Below are 24828 nucleotides of genomic sequence, written 5' to 3' on the forward strand. Positions count from 1 at the left end.
AAGAATAGTGCAAATAAACATAAATTTCTTGGAGCAACGTTTTAACCAACACGGCTTGCAAGAGAACATCACGATTCCAGGACTACCGACATGAATACCCACGTCCACGACATAGGTCTTACAGGACCCGGCTGAGGTATCCTTGACCTCACATGTCCGTCCCACAAGGAACATTGATTAATTCTGGAATCCGCTTCTCCTCATAATAAAAACAGGAATGAATTCGAGAGCGGCCAACGACAGTGTCGAACAGGATCGCCTAAATGAGCGAACCCTGTTTAGTTAAATGTCGCTTAGGACAGCGTGTTATCCTTAAAGTTAAAACCTTTTCCGTGTCCTCCGAGCGACAACGTGTATCCTGCGCGGACAAGGCTTTAACGATACCCGACCGATGGTTTCGGAACAAGTTTTTTAATTATTATCGGGCGCGGGAACAGACCGCGTCATTACCGGCCGCGTCGTATATCAACGACACTCGGACTAATAAAATAGCCGGACGAGTAGCACCATCTCTCTCATTAACAGCAGCCCTTTTTGTTTTGCCACTAATAGGGGGATCGTTTTAGGCCATTGGTATCCTACACTGATGACAAATACGATATGATTGGGACTCAGGCCTTTTGGCCCCGCAGAGCCGCCACGGAGCTCGAGGATCGGAGTAAAATCTTTAATGGACATTCCGGAGACTATCTGTGACCCGCCGGTCGACAGGAGTCATCATTAACACGAACGGGAGCCCAGATTGAAGCGTAGATACTCCCCACGAGTTTCATTCATAAAGTGGGTTTTGCCGCGGTACTCCACGGACGTCCCGTGGTGAAGTTTCATTCAGAAAGATAAAGGGGTAGACATTCTCCACATTAATCTTCCAGGGCCAACCTTGCTTTGTTCTGCTAAGAAAAAGATCTGAAGATTTAGCTGTTGCTGAGTCTTGGTTTGGGGTTTAACATACACGGTTACCATAATATAAAGTTATATCAATACTTGTTATTACAACGTGTAGTTTACTCTACTGGATACTTTCCAACACGAAGAAGACATCATTAACTGTAATGATTTGAAAACACAGATACCATAATCAAAGTAGAATTAATACATGTTGTTGAGTCATATAATACAATCTCTTGGAAAACAACCAACACGATAGAAGTAAAATAAGCCGTAATTATTTCAAAACACTCGGATACTAAGATTCAAATTTGCATTAATACTTATTATTGCATCATGTACTGGAAACCTTCCAATACGCTGAATACGTACATGATATTTTGATGTTCTGGAAGTATAAAATTCTCTACTGGAAACCTGCTGGAAATGATGAAGACATTCTTGAGACTCTTATATACGAGACTCTTATATAGACTCGAAATACGAGACTGGATAAATCCAATATGAATTTATGATAACTGAGAGATTGATGATGAACCGTTTCACAACTTACCATTTAACTGTGCAGCCCATCTGTACCATCACTTTTAAGCCTTTAAAATCTGTAATGAGGCATACACTTTATTGAAGCAAATGCACAGCAGTGCCAACAAGGAGCAATAAACTTTCTGGAATTTGACATAACGTTTATATTCTTCCTCTTGTGCAGGTACAACACGGAATCTGACTTGTTTTGGAACACATATTCCTTTATGTTAGGTCGAAAGCAATAATCTTGGTCAGTCGCTGGTAACCTTTGGTAATCGCTCAAACAAAACGAAAAACTTGCCGAGTTCCTACAAATTTTGTTGAATATGATTCTTTTACAGATACAGTGTTCAGATATATTAAACGGGAAGAACAAAATTATAATGATCGAATACTCCTTTAAAGTTCCAGACAACGTAATTTAATGTCAGAAGTGACAGTATAATATAAAATTGTAAGGATGAATGCGAATATCTGATTAGCTTGTGGTTGTGGTCAAACTTCATCACCTCAAATTTCCAGACTTCCTGGCCTCCTGGTAACTAAATAGATTTCAATGCCACATCGCCAATAAGGATATTCAACTTCTCAGAATAAATTAACACAAAATCTATCCTCAACCTTTCCACGTTGTAACAAAAGTGACAATCCTTCACGTTGATTAAATAGAACGCCATGTTATTGTATATACCTCGTGGTTTCTAAACCAATAAAATAATTAAAATAACTTTAGCAAATTCTTAATATAATAAAAAAATAATTATAACACGTATTTTTTAGCCGATTCGAGTTGAATTAATAATTAATTAGACGGTAATATTCATGTTTGTTAAGAACTGTTGTTGTTTTGTTGGACAATATACTACGAGATACGCTACAAAAATTGTTAAAATTGTATCGTCAGCCCTATAATTCCTGCTGAATTTACGGTTGTAGGATAATACGTGATTTATGTTTACATCAGTTCTTGTTTTAATCAATTGTAACGTCAAAGGTTTTTAACAAACTACAATTGATTATTATATACTGTATTTTTTGATACTTGATTGATTTTCTTTTATTGATTGAATTTTTGATAATTGATTCCCTTTGCTGTAACCTAAAACGAATTATTATCTTGAATCTGAGTCTATAGGAAGAAGAACTTTTCCCACTGATAAAGTATAAATGCTTATACACATCGATCACAGGTTTAAGATGTTTCAAAAACACTTTTTTGGATTTTGTTTAATTCAATAGAAGGATTGTGAAGGAAGCAGAATTTTCCGAAACATTTGGCATCTTCAGCGATACATAAAATCAGTAAATCTATGTTCCGAGATCTGAGGTCTTATCCCTTCTTCAGGTGAATAACTAACATAACATATAACTACAATCTAGGTTACAGTAGTAAAATGAAACCTAAAGTATCAAACAGATTATATATATTTGTAATAAACAAACGTGGAGCCTCAGTACGGATTTAAGAAGTTAATTTAAAATGAACCAATAATTCAAATACGCCCAGCCCACCCTTGTTTCTTCCATTTTTTGCCGCCATCTTGTTTCTGCCTTGACGATCGCCTTTTACTATTGTCCTCTCGTCAGTTGTATGTGGTTGGTCATTGAATGCAAACTTACTGTGAACTGTATTCAGTGTTAATAATTAGTGTTGTGATTTGTATTTATTAAGTGCATGTTTTAGAAATATATGGAGTTGACACAAAACATTGTTGTTATGATTCTTGACTTCTGCGTGTTATAGTGCTATGGCATAATTTGTCTACTTTAACCTAGATTGTAACTATGTGTTAGGTTAGTTATTCATCTGAAGAAGAGATCAGATGGCAGATCTCGAAACGTAGTGTTACTGATTTTTGTATCACTGAACGATGGTAAATGTCCGGAAAATACAGTTTCCTTCATGTAGCAAAATCAGTATAACAGTTCATAAAACTTATCATACAAATACAACTTTTCTACCACATGGGTAAACTATATGTAGTTTTTTTTCAATAATGAAGTGGAGAATAGGTATGAACAATGAACTTAAAGACTATCCACATGGTTTTATGGAAACTTTCTTTTTATAAATCTTTGTAGATTATTTAACAATTTGACTCCATTTAATTTAATTAAAATGCGACACCTTCTAGTATGATCTCAAGTAAAAGTATCAGCATCTCAAGTGTCCCACAAGATGATAAAATCTGAGAACCTACCATACCGAAGGCCTCTCCAAATGTGTGGCAGGATAAATGCCGTTGTTAGATAGAGGCGCACAGGCTGTGTAAGTGATAATGTGAGACCACTAATGTGATATTGTGGCGACAACAGCTGCTGTGTCTACCCCACTTGCCATTCGGTCAAGATATACGGACTCGCTTATATTGCTACAGCTCCTGTGTTGTGGTGCCACAGAATCATCGGCTAGCTCCAACGTGTCGAGGGTGGCCAGTTCGTCGACCACAGTGTTTGTCTTAATGTATCAACAGTTGCTGTGTCTACCCCACTTGCCATTCGGTCAAGATATACGGACTCGCTTATATTGCTACAGCTCCTGTGTTGTGGTGCCACAGAATCATCGGCTAGCTCCAACGTGTCGAGGGTGGCCAGTTCGTCGACCACAGTGTTTGTCTTAATGTATCAACAGTTGCTGTGTCTATCCCACTTGCCATTCGGTCAAGATATACGGACTCGCTTATATTGCTACAGCTCCTGTGTTGTGGTGCCACAGAATCATCGGCTAGCTCCAACGTGTCGAGGGTGGCCAGTTCGTCGACCACAGTGTTTGTCTTAATGTATCAACAGCTGCTGTGTCTACCCCACTTGCCATTCGGTCAAGATATACGGACTCGCTTATATTGCTACAGCTCCTGTGTTGTGGTGCCACAGAATCATCGGCTAGCTCCAACGTGTCGAGGGTGGCCAGTTCGTCGACCACAGTGTTTGTCTTAATGTATCAACAGCTGCTGTGTCTACCCCACTTGCCATTCGGTCAAGATATACGGACTCGCTTATATTGCTACAGCTCCTGTGTTGTGGTGCCACAGAATCATCGGCTAGCTCCAACGTGTCGAGGGTGGCCAGTTCGTCGACCACAGTGTTTGTCTTAATGTATCAACAGCTGCTGTGTCTACCCCACTTGCCATTCGGTCAAGATATACGGACTCGCTTATATTGCTACAGCTCCTGTGTTGTGGTGCCACAGAATCATCGGCTAGCTCCAACGTGTCGAGGGTGGCCAGTTCGTCGACCACAGTGTTTGTCTTAATGTATCAACAGTTGCTGTGTCTATCCCACTTGCCATTCGGTCAAGATGTACGGACTCGCTTATATTGCTACAGCTCCTGTGTTGTGGTGCCACAGAATCATCGGCTAGCTCCAACGTGTCGAGGGTGGCAGTTCGTCGACCACAGTGTTTGTCTTAATATATAAACGGATGTGTATGTACCAGATGTTGCATATCATGATTTGCCATAAAAAAGCAATGCTACATGCTCTTAATGTGTTTATTTCGTGAAGGTGAAAGTAACCCCAAAATTTAAATAAAAAAACTGTCATGTATTCTTTTCTTGCTTAGGATCACCCATAACTGGATAAAAGTATCAAAGTCTTGTTTTCAAACATTTTCTTCTAAAGCACATCATGATAATACTAACATTTTTCGAGTTTCAATATTGTGAGCCTGGTTAGAATGTCTGTCAATTTGCATTACTGCAATTTAAATATCCATACAAATACATGTTTCTATTATTTTCTGGACTACATTGGATAATTAATACATAATACATACTCTAATTAACTTCACTTAGCCTATTTTAATTCTTTAATCGTTCTAATTCCTAATACTGGCTTGAGATCACTAATCTCTCCTCTCCACTCCAAAAAAACCATTAAATGTAGTTCAGCTCTTATGTACATGATTACTAACCAAACATGCTTATGTATTAGATATTTAATACTTTCTTAAGCTCAAATTGTAATTATCCTAATGTGGACTTCCTAAAAATATATTGAACTAAATTATATTGTGTAATGGAAAACTAAATGTTCAAATTATAAATGTACTGTGAATATTACCTAAAGTAATTCAAAGTCCTATTCCCGCAAAAATCGTTCAACAACAAAATCTCTTACCAGAGCATAGAAACGTGTAAGTAATGAAATCCAATCCGGGAACAATTACGCTGAAGCGGTGCTCGCAGATCGTTATCTGGTGTCTGCCTGCGAGTCGTGCCTCGCCGTTATATATTGCTTCGGACTTTTTCTAACACGTCACTTTCAATTTGCATAGGCAAGTTCGCTACTGGTGTTTGCTGTTGCGTGACCGCCCGCCGCCAGAACTGCGGGGCGGCGCCGGGGCCGGGACACCTACAACTTGCTCGGGGAAGCAATCGGCACGATTTGTCCATCGCACTTTCCTCGTGAACTCTGGATCGCTTCTGGGCGATCCACCAGAACTTTTGTGTTGGTTACAAACGTAGAAAAGAGTATCTGAAATACCATAAGAGTGCCGGCTTTAAAGATTCCTTAGAACTCACTCAACTTCAACACGAGTTGAAGTTGATGGATTAATATTCTACTACCATACCAATGATTGTTGTTCATAATCTTCATCTTCCACAGCCATGGTTTATCCTTCACCATAAGATTAAAATCTATAGAACTGCTGTTGTGCTCTTGGCCACTGACCACTACAATAATCTCAAGCTTACACAAGAGATGGCCAAGTATTTGGATTCGCAAACAAAATTGTAGGTTCAGGAAAGTTTAGCGGGTTTATGTATTCCAGGATGACACTCACTCAAGAATTAGAGAGATTCGAACCAAATCTCTCAGAATCACTTGAATTTTTCTACAACATTCCTTCTTACAAATCTCTCAAACATGGTTTGCCCGTTTGCCCAGGCTTACGCTTCGAGCTTATCGTTGGAACCGATTCTGCCCTCATAAACATGACTTACTCGTGGAGAAACAATGGTTTGACAAATCCGAAGAGGATTCCGGGTGGTCCGGTCCGCCGAACTGCGGAAGGGACCACCGACACACTGCGCATTGTCAGGGCAACATATAGCAACTGCTGACTTATGAACTTCCTGTCTCCATCTGACAGATTGTGTCGTATTGTAAAACTCTTTACCTCTCAATAACCAGAAATAGGTGCAAATCCGTAACACAATTGAGAATTAAACGTACTTGCATTTTAATGATTTGTAGGCAACATTACAATTACTCCAAACTTCCTTCACAAACAATTAGTTTTCAGGTATATTTCTCAACATTTTTAAAATTATTTATTTATGTGAGCACCAAAAAGTGGGATAATCAGTAATCTTTGAATTAATCCGGGATGTGAACGTAGTCGTGATGGTCTTACGGATCTACGGTCTACGGATAATCCCACAAGTTACAATGGCTGATGTAGTCTATCATTGTCATCACCCAACAGTAGTAATTGCCATTAAGCTTTGATAAAGTTTTGTTAATTATTTATAAAGATTTGTGATTGTTAGTTGTATATAAATATGTAAAGTTGTAAATATATTAGCTCATATAAAATTACCCACCTACCATCTTTATAATATCCGATTATCCATATAACTGTGCGTCATCTGATTCTATCAATTCTATCTTGTTTTGGTTAGATATAAGCAGTGTTTGTAATACTTCACAATATTCAGGTACATATTTAATTTCCTGTTTAGCTGTCATTTGGAGGACATGTGTAAGATTTAATAATCCTTTTTTTGTTTCGAATGAAAATAGTTACTATTAATTAAATATCTTGTTCATGTTGTGGCGCGTAGCCAAGACAAATACTATAGGCAAATTCCAATATCTTCTGGCATTTTTAATTCTATTGGTTCACATTACGTTCTTGTCCAAGGCAATAATTATTGCAGAAATTACAGGCCTATATTACAAGAGGTTATCAACAATTAATAAAAATGCATAACAATAGTGATTACTTCAAATGTTAACATATTTACGAAACAGTATGAAATTCAAAATTATATAAAGACATTAAATTACGTTTGACGAAAACATTTGTTTGGGAAATGTCTTGCAAAATTAATTCTATGTAACAGACTTTTAGTGAATCCAGCTAAAATTAATTAATTAACATTTCCTCTAATATTAGCCCAGGAACAGCAACTCGAAGAAATCGTGTACTCCTCTACATTACGATAAACTCTACGGTATTAGCTTTAGTTATTTATTTTTGTTAGTAGTAATTTACTCGCAGTTCTCTCTTTAGTGTATTGCTTATTCAATTTTCTTTTTAATGTCGTTTTCAAAAACGAATATAAAGCTAAACTTTAAACACTAAGTATAAACAGCTGATTTGTGTATGTACATAAAAGCGAAAGTTCTTTCTAATAATTATTCATGGCCACCTCTCACCTTCCACATAATTTAGAAAGTTGAAGGATCAATACCTAAATACACCTTAAACTCAAAGGTGAGTCACAATGGTTTGGTTGCCAAACACTGTTCCGGGACCAATTTTTAATTCAATTTTAATCTCGTTGTTTCATAACTTGTTCCAAATAGAAATGGAATATAATGAACAAATAGTTCAAAGAAGTTGTTATTTTGCTTATAAATAGTTGTTTTCAATTTATAATCAGATAATTGTTTAATGTTCTTTGCACGATTTACTAGTCTATTTCCAAAACGATTACGACATTATCACATGCTGTTAGAGGATGAAACCATAAGAACCCTGTATTGGTAATAGTGCATTCTGTTATCCCACCTCACACACTTATATAGTAATGCGGAAACAATATGTCGTGTCTCGGTTTGAAACATTCAATGATCGCGAACAACCTTAACCCGTTACACATACATATTGCATTACAGAAACATTGAAACAGATATCGTGCTGGACCTTGGACAGGAGTAGCTCGCCTGCTCATTGATACAATACTAACCTATCAGAAATTCTACAAGTATAAGCGAAAACTAACTTTAGTTTAAATTGGTAGGTATTTCTTTTTTAATGCCAAGATTCCGAAATTTACCAAACATACACAATGTTTTATCGTATTTTAAAATATATTCCAAATATATAAATGCGCATTATTGGCTGTAATTATGGTGAAGAAAATACTTTTGCTTGACAAAACACTGCATGAACCTATTTAAGCAAATTCAAAATCTTTAAAGGTTTTATAATATAGAATAGCAAAAATATATTAATACAGAAGAGAATGGACATCCAAAAAACTGTGTTACGTACAATTTACATACGTTTCTGTCAGGATAGGACTCTAAAAATGCCTGTTCATATTTTACTTATTAAGAATTTATAAGTTATGTCAATATCTAAATTTTTCAAAATTCTAACCATTTTTTAGTTTAACTTTTTTTGTAAAATTTATTTTGGCTGTGAATATCAGAGCCTCGTGTAATATAATCTAAAATTAAGAATATTAATGATAATCGTATAATTATTATTCTACCCACAATCCTTGGAACGTAATCACTCATGTATGGACCAAAATGCATCTTGATGGAGGTCACCTTACATACCCGATGCAGACGACCGAGTCTGGAGTTGGAGACATCTACCAACTATCACTATTGACCTCGTAGGTATGTATACTAATACGCAACTTAGTGAATGCTACAAGCTTCAACACTAATGTTTGAGATTGTTTAAAATTTATAACAGAAGGTGTTGTATTGAATTATTATGTCAAAATATTATAAAAAGGTCTTTTTAATGTTTTATGTATAAGGATTTTATTTTTTTAAATAATCCTGTAATTGGTATATAATTTTTATAAACTAATATTTAAACTAATTGTACATAGAAGAGAAACCCAAAAATATACAAAAACAATTGTATCTTCTATTAGCAAACCTCTTTTACGAGTGTGGTATTAAGTACATAGTATTATGAAATATGTTAATTTTTCTTACCAAAATATTTTGGATACTTAATTTTAGTAAATATTGTGAATGTTTTTAGGTTTAACCTCCACTTCTTAAGATGTTTATTGGTTTGAGAAGTTTTGACTTTCTGTACGATTAACATTTTTAACTCGTTCACATTTTGTTTATCCGTTTATTATGATACATTTAGGATTCAATGATGATTATCGGGCAGGAAAGTGAAGGTAAAATACCCGTATTTGAGTTGTGGACTGCACGATATCGGCTACTAGGAGTGAGGTATTCCACAAGGCAGTTGTTTGTAGCCAGTTCCGAACAACTTGAGTATTGCCGGTTTTCCAGTTTTATTGCAGAAACTCTATGCTCTTCTGTGTGTATTCTGATATCGCATATGAGACTAGGACCATGAAAAAGTAATTAAACCAACATAACCTTTACAAGTTTCACAATTACCTATTGAACCTGTATTGAAAATGCACTCTCTATTTCAGATAAAGCATATGTTTATTTTTACAAAATAGTACGGGGGTTTTTTAAAGTGTAATAATTATGCTTCAGATCATGATTTTTAATCTATATTAAATGTAAAATGGATGAAAAATAAGACAACGTACGTTTTTATAACAAATATTTTATTTAATGTCGTAAAGGCTCTATTAGTCTACATTATACATAAATATACATGAAGTGTATGTTGTAGGTGTATCTACATCAGTTCTCTGCCTAGGCCGCGGCCGTCTCCTACTCAACAGTTCCAATTATCTTCGGTCAAAACATAAATAAAAACACTTATTTATTATCAATTCAAAAACTACACAATGTGAATAATCGAGAAAAATTACATTATTTCATAATTTACAATAATTAAGAAAATATACAAGCACATTAATCTTCTTCCCTTAAAAATAAATTCGAATGAAAATTACTGGCTTGTTTACTGATTCAACATTTAACTATAAAGACTGAAATACTAGCTGGTAAAAATTAATAAATTTACAATTTAAATAATTATTAATGCTGACTGTGTTAAACATTATGTACAAAATGGTAGTAAATTCGTTGGTACAATTAAAAATGTCAAGTAGAAGATTTAAAATCGCGAGACCTTCTGAGAGGATATTTTATTTTTGAACCTCAAAAATATTTATTCATAATATAAATAAATTAGAAATTACTACTGCTTAAGATGAAACAATAAATGGCTTTGCGTTTCGCTGAACTGACTAGCTTAATTAGTAAACGAAATCAATTATACAATGAACAAAATTTAAACAAAAATTAAATAAAGTACCATGTAATATTCAAATAATAAATTTAATACTTTTTACAATGAAATAGAATGAGAATTGAGAGTGTAAATACTATTTATCAATCATTCTCGACAGCAAATACTAAGGCCAGGAATTACTTTACTATATCTTGGCAAAGCTTTAAAATAAACATGACCCCAATAAATTTAAAGCTTTTTCAGTTATCAAATTACAGCTCATACGTACGTATTAAGGTAGGTCAAAATCAACAAAATAAGTGAGAAACAATCAAAACGAAAATACAAACGTTCATTAGTTAATAAGTCAGTATATATTAAATTTTACAAAATATTGTAAACAAAAATTTGATGTTTGCATGGTGTAGACAAGACCTCAACAACAGAATTTACTAAACTGAATATATATCACATTTACATCAAATATATCGCAATTCTGTACATTATGATTACATATGTGGCCAATATACTCTCAACATGGCATTATTTACTAGGATTGTATTTAAACAGTTGTATCACAAAGAAGGATTTAAATAACAAATAAATCACATTGATATTCATAAATAATAACTTATTGTCCATTACTCACAACTTCGGACTTTCAGAAGTAGCTGTAACCCAAACAGTCCATCCGAGCTAAGTCGCTCTAATCAACGCTTACATGGCGTAGTGTATTCTCTTTCATTTAATTATTGCCAAACGAAAAGTAATAGGCTTATCAACATTCACATCCCACATCTCAAGTATCTAAAAGAGTTATGCAGTCTTAAAATACAATACAATGATTTTATATCGCACATTAATTCACTCCGCAAAAAGCTACGAACAGTCATACAGAGTCGGTCTTTGAAACCACTCGATCAAAATCATTTTATGAGATTTAGCGGAAGGTATGAGGTCAAGCGTTTTTCGCGCACTGAATGGCGAAGAGTCCGTCTCCCAGGACTCATCTGAGAGGAGAGTGCGCACGTGGAACTATGGGTCAGGCTCGCTGGGCGGTGTCCGAGGGTTTCGCCGAGTGGTCGGAGACCGAGGAGCCTGACGAGGATGCTGACGACGCTCCTGTCGTCACGGCCAAGCCGAAGGGTGTAGTGGCATTGCCAGTTCCCGAGGAGGCTGCTGCGGCTGCGGCGACCACCGCCGCCACGGAGGACAGGCTCCCTGTCGAACCGGCTGCGAACGAGCGGGAGTACGAGTCCAGGAGGGCAGCGTCCGAACTCGGCGCGGGCAGGTGGGGGTAGAAACTTCGGTAGAAGTCATGAGGGTAACTCGGATGGTGGAGGGGATGGACGCCTCTAGCGAGCGGGGAAACCAGTCGACTTCGGTCGGGCTCCTTGCTCGCCATGTCCGCCAGGCTCCAGATCTTGGTCTTGGGTTGCTGGCTGCTGCCCGGGGCGGGAGGCAGCGGTGAGGAGTGGTAGGCCGGATGCAGAAAGTGTTGTAGACACTCTGGAGATCCAGGCCTGGAACCGCTGTACTCGCTGCTGGGTGGCCTGTCCAGAAGTTGATGGCTTCTGTCACGATCACCGTCCTCACTCTCTCCCGTTCCCGAGTCTTTGGAATCTGCAAAAGAAATTATATTTTAATTTGATTCTAAAGGATTTTCTCAGAATAAATGAGGAATTTTTACGATATGATTCTTTCAAGATATTTATAATTGTGTTCACTTGTATTGAATCATACGTAAAACATTTGAAAGAATTATATGATCCTTCTAAATTATTATTTGAGCAAAGAAAACAAGCAATAGCCGTATTTTTACAAGTGTAAAAAACTTCTCATGCCACGAAGAATAACAGCGTAGCACACAACAAAACGACAAGGACAGGTCCGTGTTGATGGAAGAAGTGAGCGAGAGAGAGGAACGGTGACTCAGCTAGATCACAATAGCCGGTATATCAGCTGTTTACAAACACATCAGCCGTGTGAATGGGGACTGATAAATCGTTATAATTTATTTATTCGGTGGTTAGACCGGGGGGAAGAAAGATGACATGGTCCATAATCTTCCATAATGCGAGGACCGGGGCTATAATAGATGATTTATTCTGTACCCGTCGATTTGTGGCCATTCATTGATATTTCAAATGGAACCGCTTTAGGTAAATATGTAGCCGGAACATTTGGTGGTAATGCCTGTTAGTTTGGCGGTGATTAGTAGGGCTTGATTTATTGGAACAGCTGAAAACACCTCGGGTCCGTATTTAATCCCGGATTGGTTCGGAAATGGAATTAACCACCATGTGTTAGAGTAGATGAAATATTACTTGTAACCTAGATTTGGCAATAACATGTCTTTAATTTGCCGTAATTTTTATTTAATTTTCAGTTTGTGTAAGTTCTGCTCTGTTGTTACTATTGTTGAGTTGTATGTTATTATGTGCCTATATATATTTTTTTTTTTTAATGTAAGATGTCATACATAAACTAAATTAATACAGTGAAGTATCTCTCAACAACTTTATACGTCATCGATATATTAATACATAATTTTTAACTACTTAGATTATAAGAAATACAGTACTTAGGACCTGTTGTATATTATTTCTGCTGTATAATGTAGTATGCAACATTAAAAAACATTCGTTGTATATTTAAAAACTATTAAATATAATATTATATTATGAAAACACTTCTGTTAAAACACTGTATTATATAACTATATATCATTATATACTATATCACTATATACTATTATAGCATTATATCACACTGTACAGCTTTAAGTGCCAACTTTCTATTCAGTACATGCCTAGATAATGTAATAACTGCACACAGCAGTATCGATAGTGTCATACGACGACTCATCTGTTCTAGAACGTGACATTAACCCCTACAGTGCCAACACCTTTCTGGAAACTAACAAAAATCCGAAATGGTTAAAACGTTTTAAAATGCGCTAATTTAATGATTTAATTTGGCGAAACCCATGCTGGTTGGTACGATACTTAGATTGATCGTTAATATATTAAAATCTAAATAAAACATTATAAAAGGGAAAGGGTGGGTACGTCATAAAGGACATCAAACAAACTAGTGACAGGAGACGGTGGATGTCATGCAAATATTGGGTAGGCCAAGTGTCACATGCAAATCTATTTCAAGCCGTTGTTTATTTGTGTCCGATTTGATTAGCAAAAACCGCCGAGGGCGCGGGCGGGCGGACGTTGAAAGCGACCCAACGACGCTGCAGCGCTATCTCGGCCTGTTGTGCTTGGAGAACAGGGCTTTGTTTGTTTGAAATGGAACAATAATATTTGGACTTGCGACACGTGGCCTGTGACATTTGCATGGATCGATGACATCGGAGTCGGAGAAGGCTTGATTAACACTCGGGACGGGTGCACGGATCATCGCGGCTCAGTCAACAGTTGGTATCATCGCTCACCCTCTTCTACTCCTCGCATCGTGATGATGTGTTAGTCATGGCGGGCAATCCCGACATGATGCATGATCGCCTTCTGGCATTAGCAACACATAAGAAATACCCTATGTACTTCGAAATTGTCTTTCATTGTACTCTCTGGAAGATATTTCTATTATTCGTTTAAAGTTTATTTGAAAGGATAACAGGATTTGCTATGGCTATATTTTGTATTTGCCACACATAAAATGTTATTATACCTCGATGTCTCGAACCTTTTGGTGTTTTACAACCCTTTATCGATGAATATGCAATTATGGTGAGCCAGCAGGGAAATTACTTGAAATCGGCTTGTGAAAACCCTCCCTCAGAATTAATTGTTTGAGTAAAATAGAACAGTAAATGGTTAACAAGATATCCAAAACGAGAGCAAGAAATAAATTCAGAAACATTTAATCTTTTTTTAACATTCTTTATATTTCTAAAGTATCGAAGAAACTCTCTGATGAAGCTTAACAGACCTCTAAAACCTCACAATTTAGCCAAATCATACCAAATTGGACTCAGATGAAGCCACCAACATTCCTTTTCCAAAATTGACGAACTACGTCAGAGCCTATTAATCTTTCTTAGCGAAATGTCGACACGCTTCACCAAACGAATTGTCGGTTGCTGAATGTTTAATAGGGAACTGCAATTGATTCCGGACTACAGTGATCCCTGCGATCAGAAACAACACTTTACTCATTACGTCCTGTCCGTCTTCATTACGACTCCCCGTCCCGAACATCCCCCACAGCGAACTATCGCAGCTAATGACAACTGAGCGCCGGTGTTGGGATAATCAGCGGGATGAGATGGGGCTACACCGGTTTTCACTTTTGGACCATCCCGACATGATCGCATTTGCAAGCGTTAATTGACAATGTGACATTGAAAACGTGTTAAATAGTTAACTAAACGCTCTGCTAGATTTTGCCAATTCAGTTCAGTTTGTACGGATTCAAACTCTGAGTGTTAATTATCATCCTACATTAAATCCTACAGTCGGATGATGATCATAGGTTTAAAAAACTTGTAGTTCTTTCCGTTCTCTGTGTCAACATTTTTGCATATGTTTGAACACCTTGAATTTATGAACACCTTTAACTGGTTAAACATGTTCTACCGTCTTTAGGTCTTTGCGTCACTGAAAGATTATATGCCGTATTCTCTCTCTATATATAGAGGCCACTCGGAGAATCTCTACAATTCCATGTGGATCAAAATCATAACCTTTTTATAGTAAGCGCAAATAGGTAAAATATAGGTAAAAGTAAAATTAACTATATCAGAATATGTACTATAGCAAGCGGTTTACAAACGTATGAATAAAATTGGACGTATTGTCTTAATTTATTTTCTTCAGCACACTGGGAAATTAAAACTGAGGTTTGATTCAACTAGCTAGCCATATTAATAAAAGAGCAAAAATTCAACCAGAAGAAATAATTTAAAATTCCAGAATATAACTTTTAAGCTTTTTAATTACTACTGATGACATGATCATGACTTCTAAAACACATTTAAACAGTTGCATGGTTCATTCTATTTCCGGTGTACAGTTAGTAACCCAAGAAAGTAATGTTACCCAAGTTATCCTTGTTGTCCGCACTCTTCCGGCCGCCGGGGACCTCGTCATTGTTATTGTCCTCGTCCTCGACCCTGTTCCTGGGCTCCCACGTCATCTTGTTCTCCTTCTTGAGTCGTCTCCTCGCGTTGGCGAACCACGTGGACACTTGGGTCAGCGTCATCTTGGTGATGATGGCCAACATGATCTTCTCGCCTTTCGTCGGGTAGGGGTTCTTTTTGTGCTCGTTCAGCCACGCCTTCAGCGTCGATGTCGTCTCCCGCGTCGCGTTCTTTCGCCTGGCACCGTTCAGGTCCATGGCGTATCTGCAACATAGAGTCCAGTATTTAGTACAAGTTGATTTGTTGGAGGAACAAAACATTCAATCTCTATGATTTGCCTAGTAAATTAATTGAAAACCCCTTTAAATGGCCATACGAAAAGATAAGAAAAATAAAACCTTGGAGGATGTCGCTTTAGAAGCATTTATAGAAGTTTGAAACACAATACCACGTTGTGAATACGAGTATAATATTCTGAAAAAGAACATTTAGCAAAGTAATGACAATTCAAACTCGTATGTTCATTGAGGTCAGTTACTAGGACAAATTTACAGAATTCGTTACTGTTCCGATAGTACTATATCTGGCCGTCGGATATTGCTGCCAACTGCTGTGTTTGATATACTCTGTGGTGTAAAAAGACAGACGTGAAACGTAGAATTATATCAATGGTAAATAACCCATATTCTGATTATGTTTACTTCAGTAAAATCAAATGGGCAGATTTCATACCTTTTTAATATTTTAATTCAAGTAGACTTTTTTATGTAATGACTTACATTGAATATCCATCGTTTCAATTCTTCATAAGTATTGCTGGATTGCATTCATCTCGCTATTTTAAATAATTTATTACATCTTACGTATTAAATATTTATTTGTAAAAATATATCGAACAGTATTGAAATATAGTACATTTAATCAATTTATGAACATTTTTCTTCATATGTTGTTTGGCATACGTCTTGATTGTGTATTTTTAAGTTAAACTTAAAAAGTAACTAAGGGTTAGGTACTGCACGTGAAAATAATTAATACCAATTTCATAAAATATCCATACACTTCTATAAACTTTCCTCGAGAGTTTGGAGAAATTATTTGTTATCTTCGACGAATTGTAGAACTGACGCTGTATTACCAACAGTAGTAGAACGAGTTAATGACGTTTCTGTCTGTACACACTGCCTGTTGTAATAACTGGATAGTGTTGTATTTTATATGAGGAGGGTCTCTCTATTTACAATGTTCATTATCAACTATAACGAGGTATTCTCGACCCCTACAATATCGTAAAAGGTTTTTAAAGTGTCAACTGATATTGAGGAGTAGCAATTGCATCGTAAATTGTTGAAAACATTCACCGTAAGATTTCTTCCAATCTTTGAGCGCAGTTTCACGGTTTTGACGTACGAAAATGGTTATTGTAGTCAGGCAGAGAAGGAGGGGATTCTCCCCTGCCCAGGTATCTGATTGGGCAGGAATTGATATTCTTCATACATCCCGAGTCCAATTGGATTTGATTATTGCGTTTATTGAGCAAAGGCACCCTCCGCGCATAATATGAGGAAAAAATGAGTCGCCCTTCTCACATCCCCTTACACCAAATCCGCCATTATTGCAGGGGTACCCTAGCTTGAAATACGTTAATCTCACCCCTCCCCTCCCCACCACCTACCGACGACTGCTTACTGCTCAATGCTGACTTCACCCGATTCGAATTAAATTCTTTCTTTCTCCGACATTCCCGATCGTATCGCGCCTTGCTTTGTGTAACTTTTAATTTGATTTACACGGTCCAATTTCTGACGACAATCTGAGAGTCACAGTTAAAACTTGTTAAATCGTTCGATGTCTTCAGTTCGATTTTATGGCAGATAAAATTAAACAATAAACCGTTCTAATTTGAGCTCTTTGTTTCTGTTATTTTAATACATAAACATTGACTCCACATAACTATTAATCGTATTTTCTCAATTATAGAGTGTTTCCAAACTCATATTCCAACCCTTTGGAAAACTATTCCTTGGGTTATCATCCTAACCGTAGGTTTATTTGTATCTGTTAAGCATATGTTTGTGTATATGTATTATTTACAATAAATTGACAGTTTAAAACAGCATTACCAAATCAAACTAAAGTTTTAGAAATGTTATCCTTGTTAACATTATCTAAATTATCTAAATCTATTACATGTTCTTGTTTTTTATGTATTTATTGTTAAGATCTTTGAATGACCATCATTTTGTAAAAGGTTTGTTTGATTCTGTAAAGTTGCTTTAGAATTATTATTTGTATCGTAAAAATCACATACAGACACTTATTGGATCGAAATAGACATCTGATGAAGAAGATTATATGATTTCCGATTTTTACGTTCCAAGGAGTAGTTTTCCAATTGTTTTGACACACCCTTGTATATTAATGTAAACATATTATTCACACTCTTGGCTTCACTCAAATTTATCTTTATAAAGAATGAGGTTTGAAAAAAAGATTACTGAAGTGGACAAAATTAAAATAGTAAGTAAGTTATGCAAATGTTATACTTAATAAATTGATTAAAAATCTACTGGCAATAAGTATCTATATTGTAGCACAATGTTTGAATGACAATTGTTTTTTGTACATACATTCGGAATACATTCATAAAAATGAAATACAAAAAAGGCAAAATGAAGTTATTTAAGGGTCATTTACAGAGAGCGAGTTAATTTGTAAAGCTGCAATATCGCTTTAAACAAATAATAATTCCGATGACTAGTGGACAGTCTGTCCCGATCATAATGATGTGAGATAAGCCTCTCTATCAGAACGTGGTAACGTCGACAATCATTTTCACCCCAAACATCCATGTCAGTGGTGAAAAACTTGTCGGTTGGTTTTTTTACCAGGGCTTACCGGTTTAAATGATTGTGATTGTAATTAAATTGGTAGATAATCCCGGCGCTGACGATGGGGGATTTGGTTGTTTGATAAAATAACAAATATGAATCGGCCAGATCCGATGCAAATCCAATCTGTCCAGATACCATCGACAAGTCGCCGCTGTCGCTGACACAGTCGCCCGCTATTAATCCTAAATAATTAATAAACGTTGCAGCTGGAGGTAAAATTTTGCATCGGTGGCGATCGCGTTGTCTGGCTTTTTGAAAATGTCGCGCGGCGGGGAAGAGTAGAGGTGATGTTGCCATGGGGATAACTAATCGGTACCTCCCCCCGTCCACCCACGTCACCCAACCCCAACCCTTCACCCCAAAACCGCCCCGGCGCGGCGCGAATCTTCCCGATTGACCTCCCGTGTCAAGCTTCTTGACCCTCGCAGATAAACTCCTTGTTTCCCCTCTTATAAAATATGCTCGTGAATCCCTCGCCCGTTTCTTTGTGTCGGGAGGGCCACAACAAAACATCGCTCTGCACCTTTGTCTTTCTGCCCGCTGGATTACGGGGACACAAACGTTCACACCTCCATTGGAAGTAAAGACCCGGGTTTTTCTACTTCACGCTGACCCGGGCTATAACGATGTTTTGCACCATTAGAACTTAATTTTTACACCCTGAGACAAAAGAATTGTAACGCGTATGCTGCAGTTATCATGTGTAGCTGGTATAAAGGGTATTAATGTGATTCTTTATTCTTAGAGCATTAATGCTGAAAATAAAAATACTGGTCGGAAATGGTGTGAACAACTCTTTAACGTTACAAGCAAGCTTGGACACTGTTTAATTCCACTTATCTCATTGTATTTAAATACTCTGTATTGTTTAATGTAAAATAGCTCTACCTTTAGTGTGATTAGGTTAAGTTCAGAATAATTGCCACTAGGTTTTCATGAGGTTTTATATAAAACGTAATTACATTGATATTACAAAAATGTTATTCGTGGTGAAATTAACTAGTCTTCCCATCAATAACCTGGACTCCGAAGCATTCTGTTTTAGCCTTGTGCTATTGTAATTTAGGTCCTTAATAACTGACAGATTTTCTGAAGCTTGAATACTAGTTGGTTATTGGAAATACCACAGTCTTCGTTGATCGATTCCACGGGGCCCAGATATAAAAAAGGGTACGTAACTCAGGATGGGTCGAGCATAGTATATGTTCTAAACGTTGGGCATGATTTACTAGATTACAGAATTAGAAAGAGCGCCAACGGGTTAAGCAGTATAGCCAATGAAGTATATACAGCAGGGGTTCAACTCGAACCTTTATCGTAATATTGTTCACGTCGTACTGGTTCCTCCTTCACTTCGATGAAATCATATCAAAGTATTGAGGGGTCCAAGTATATGAACATAATGAGGCTATGTCAATACGAATTTATTATTTATTCTTCTATAACACCCTACTAGGAATACAATCAGAGACTATAATAATTTTGTACTTTACAAGTAACATATCAAGGTAACAAAATTCTTGTCTCAAACTAAGTATTCAAACTAGTATATCAGTAAATAAACATATTGTTGTTATTTCATTTATTATTCTTGATCGGATCAATATTGTATAAAAGGTTCCCTATTCAAGCTCAAACGATTTCAACCAATATCTGTTGAGTTTCTGAAAAGATTGCAATATACGGAGTTAAAGCGGTAAACCTCCATTGGCAATGAGGAGATACAAACCAATTGCAACAATAGCCGGCAATACAGGGGTGCGCATACACCACCGCTTAACCGCCGTGTGTCACGGGCGAGCTGTGGCTACCGGTGGGGTGGGGGAGGGGGCATAAACCGCAACCATTTTGGCAAAAACGTATATCAAACTTTGCCAGCTGACACGGGCGCATGCCCTACATCCGATTATCGCATCAAAAATCTCTAAATGCCGACTGTTAATATTAATAATTCATGTGACACCCGATTGCGGGGCGAAATCCCGCGATATAATCACACGGAGTGTTCATTAATTATCGAAAATTGATCGACAAAGCGGAGCGCACCGCACGGATCAAGGGATAAAGCTGACAACACCGTAATGGAATGATGACATTATCCCGGGGATATGGAGGATTCTATTATTTTATCGGTTAAAGTGAACTGATTCATTTTACAGCGCAGAATAGTGTGTTGTGTAATTGGAGTTACTGTTCCGGCAGTGACGTCGGAACTCGGAATAAAGTTAGTGACTGTAATTAAATTTGTTTGACTGACAAACAGTAGAAATGATTATAACTGAACTGGCTTTTGGCGTTAACAATGTTGGATGAATACTTTATTTGCATTTCTGGATATAACTACTAAATAGCTAAAGCTGCATTACTCTTCATAATTTATTTGCATTTATCATGGCATTTCGGATAGTATATTCTGCTGCACTTTAAATGTCTAGTTTAACGTTGCAAAACCGTTAAGTTTGAGGGAGGTTGAGTTGTTAATAATTATCAAAGCGTTGATTCGAGCTAAGGTTATAAAAATAAAAAAATTCGGCTATTACTATTTTTTTAAGATATTTTGTGTTGTTTTGTTATAATTCGGTTAAAAGCAGAATAAGACCTGATATAACTAGTGTATTTAAGTTAAATATTTAAAAATTACATTTAAGCAGACCATATAAATATTTTAATAGTAAATAAAATATATAATTGTTTTGCATTTTTGTAGATGGTTAACTCAATCATTTATATTCACAGTGTAGATACACAAAATAAAGTTTTTGCTGTTTATTTCATCTTGTACGGTGCATTTAAATGAAAATTACACGAGTACTACCTAAACGTTGACTTCAAAATGTAATACCTAACAAAATGGAATTTGTGTCACTATGCATCAGAGATTTAGTAAATTGGACGTTCAAATTATAAAACACTTAAAGGACTTATAGAAAATAAAAAGACAAGCTAGCAGAATAGTACACTGTCCACACTACTTTATTTATTTACTTCTCTGAAAAATCGCAAAAACGGAAAAAATGTGTTTTGAACTACTATGTTTAAATAAAAAAAGATTATAGATTTTCGGAATCGGCAATAGACTATGGTTGCCATCAACAATTACTATTGGAGAATATAATGTTTACTGTACAACTGTATGTCAACTGTATTGGGAACACTTCTCTACTAACTTACAGTAGCAGTTCAATCCGTTGACATCCGCCAGCTGACATTAGAGTAAATAGTTAACAATACCTCCAAATAAGTATTATTTAAGACGTGTTTAAAAATTGACAGGACTAAAGAGGTTAAAGTCGAGCTTGTCAGAGCAACTAACCTGATAGCCATGGAGAATAAACTTTACTCGTCGACTTGCTTGCCCGTGAGCTTTCATTAAATTTTCATCCCGGAGGAATGCCCCTCCCTCCTCCAAGTCCGCCCTCTCGTTTTGCTCGAAAGAATTTTAATGCGTCTCCTTATTGTGGGCCGCCCTATTACATTCAGCCGGAGGATTTCTTAATTGCTCAATTGTGGCAACAGATCATAAAATTGCAGTTTCGCGGCGCATAACTCTAAAAATACGCCTCCGTTTTTCCGCCACTGTGAGTCGTTTATGATGAACTTGCGCGTGTTTAACAGTCACTAAGCGATGACACTTCTTAAAAATTAGTTTCACCAAACAATTAGCTAATTTCATATTAGGTTTCCTTTAATTTTATTCGAGGATTTCCTTAGTCTGCTGCGTCTCTTTAAAGTTGTTTTAGAATTAGTAATGTGTTTACTTGTTTTGTAATCCACTGTGACTATGCTTTACAACTACAATATTTGAACACGAGCTAATTATCGAACCACTCCCACCGACTGGTCTGAGATTTATCGAAGGAACCGTTTTACGAAATCACTCGTATAAACTGTTGGCCTTCTGATAAATTAGTGACTTATCGCCGCATTTAAAAAATAATTAGCCAAATGTATAGATGAATGTCACACTAACAAGAGCTGATATCGCTAACGGCCAGATTGTGGTGGAAATTGGCACTTGTTTCTCTGTATAATTTACTATAAAATGTGTCAACACTTTGTAAAAACGTGTAAGACCCTAATGACTTTGGTTACAGATATCGTCTACTGTTGTGTGTCGAGCCTGTGAAACCATTCATGTTAACGACATTGGTCGAACAAGAGAGCTTTGCCAATCCTAAGACTCGACACGCAGTATTGTCTGTGTGTGGCTTCTTCATCCACGCACATCGCTCAAGTGTAGGCCCACACAGGAGAGGAGGTGGTCCGTGTATAAACTTCACTTGGCTTGTTTGGAACCAATAGCTCTACAATATAAAGCAAGATCCTCCTTTTTTTTAATTATGAAGATATAATAACAATGAATGATATGCAAATAAAAATGTTTACCAAGAAAAAGGGAAATGTTATGGATTATTACAATTCTACATTCTGCTCTCAAAAAGAAAAAAGAAATATTTTTCAACTATCGAGAATAACTATTTTTCCTTATTATAGATACTATAAATATTTAATAATAATAATAATAAGGCATTTTACTTTACAACATCGAAATTAGTATTATTATAAAATTTATTCGCCATCATGTAGAGTTCTGAATGTATATAACGCATCTTATATAGTTTTATACGATCATCGTTGTTGGTAATGTACATTTACATTAATTGTATTCTTTGTGTATTAGTATACATTGTCCATATGTGCTATTTGTCGAAATAATCTACTAAGTATTTATTTTAATCCTCTAAGTCGAATTTATTATTTAAACATAATTGTTGTCATCTAAGTATATTATAGTATAGTTAAAATTATATTATATGGTTATATTGAATTATCGTTGTGTTATTATCATTTTTGTAAGATTTAAGCAAAGGTTTTCTCAATCGAAAACTGACAAAAATAAATTTCTGCTCAAGTGCCAACATTTAGATATATAATCGTGAAACGTTTGTTTTTATTTTCAAAACAAGAATTCATTTATTTTTAGTGCATAAAACTGGCAATGAAAGTAACGGTGTTTATATTATTTTTGCATGCATTCAGTGTGGTGAATAAATTGTATCAAATCATTAAAAAAAGTTTTTTGGAACCGAACTAACAACATGTGCACAATATGTATGTTTAAAACATTTTTTAGAATTTTTTCATTGTGTAATCTAAACTGGTTGAAGTATTTTTAACACAAAACTTGAAAATTATGTGTACATCAAGAACTCCTACGTGTATTAAGTGTAAAACTGCTAAGTATGTGTACTACAGAAGATATTATTTATACTGGACATTTTGTCTTGAGATTTAAATGTCTTATAAACTATAGAATCGTTAGGTTTTATTAACGAAGAAGAGCACACACCCGTCACTGAATATATATATATATATATATATATATATATATATATATATATATATATATATATATAATAGGAGCTATTTGGTGAACCACCATTTAAACCCCTGCCGGCCGGCAGCGATGAGCATGCGTTGTTAGCTTTAGTAGCTTATCACAGTAAAGGGAGGCACTTTTAACGACACATGACTAATAAAAGTCAGAGAAAAATGTCCTATTTCAAATTTAGCAAGACATATTTTAATTACTCGTTGTAACTTTGTATTCATTGGAAATTACTAAAACTAAAATTTATAACCAAAGTAGGTAACTTCCTCCGTAAATATTTTTAGTTGATTTTGAAGATACTCAGTAAATATTATACAATCCCCTCACACTTCTTGCCAATCAATAATCCATCCGAACTCGGTATCGGTATCAGTCTCAAATTCCTCTGCCCCCATTCGCTGAATTATTGTAGTTCTTTCCCGACATCTGTCGGCGCCGACAAACCGTATTTTAAAGCACAACACGCCACTTGTCTCTTGTAGCCTATTGGCTTTCAATTTACTGCGCTCTCGTTCTCCGATGCGCGGTAATACGCGCAATTTATGCGCCGATGACGGCTGCGACGCTGTAGTGTGGGCGCGGCTACAGGCTGTGAGCCTTGCGTGATAAATATCCCGGCATTGATACAAACTCGCCTCACTCAACGATCAAGAAAATCATAGTTAGGAGTTGAGTCGGTATAAGATATAGTATGGATTGTAATTCTTAGTAATAACACATTTAAATATATCATCAAAATACGTTAACGAATATAATATTAAATTGAAAACTCTTTCAACAAAAGATTAAGGACGAAAAGGTTACGTTATATTACGTAGTATTATTATCAGCAGTTTTTAATTATGAAACATTGTGTAAATTCACAGGGAAATTATTACATTGACATTTAAACTCACAAATATAAAGTTTAGCTTTATATTACTAGCTAAACTTTAAA

At 36.1% G+C, this 24828-nt stretch overlaps 1 protein-coding gene across 3 annotated transcripts in view; it reads right to left on the bottom strand.

Moving 5' to 3' along the window:
* Positions 1-9918: 9918 nt before the first annotated feature.
* Positions 9919-24828, bottom strand: part of LOC124365766 (iroquois-class homeodomain protein IRX-4) — a 94222-nt gene continuing 79312 nt past the window's right edge. For all 3 annotated transcript variants that reach the window (XM_046821773.1, XM_046821778.1, XM_046821787.1), the window contains exons 4-5: positions 15565-15869; positions 9919-12133 (exon numbers count right to left, since the gene is read on the bottom strand). In XM_046821773.1, the coding sequence (XP_046677729.1) occupies positions 11553-12133; positions 15565-15869 (886 nt within the window). In that variant the 3' untranslated portion in view covers positions 9919-11552. The remainder of the gene's footprint in view (positions 12134-15564; positions 15870-24828) is intronic.

Source organism: Homalodisca vitripennis, chromosome 1, assembly GCF_021130785.1.
Source record: "Homalodisca vitripennis isolate AUS2020 chromosome 1, UT_GWSS_2.1, whole genome shotgun sequence".
Lineage (NCBI taxonomy): Eukaryota > Metazoa > Arthropoda > Insecta > Hemiptera > Cicadellidae > Homalodisca > Homalodisca vitripennis.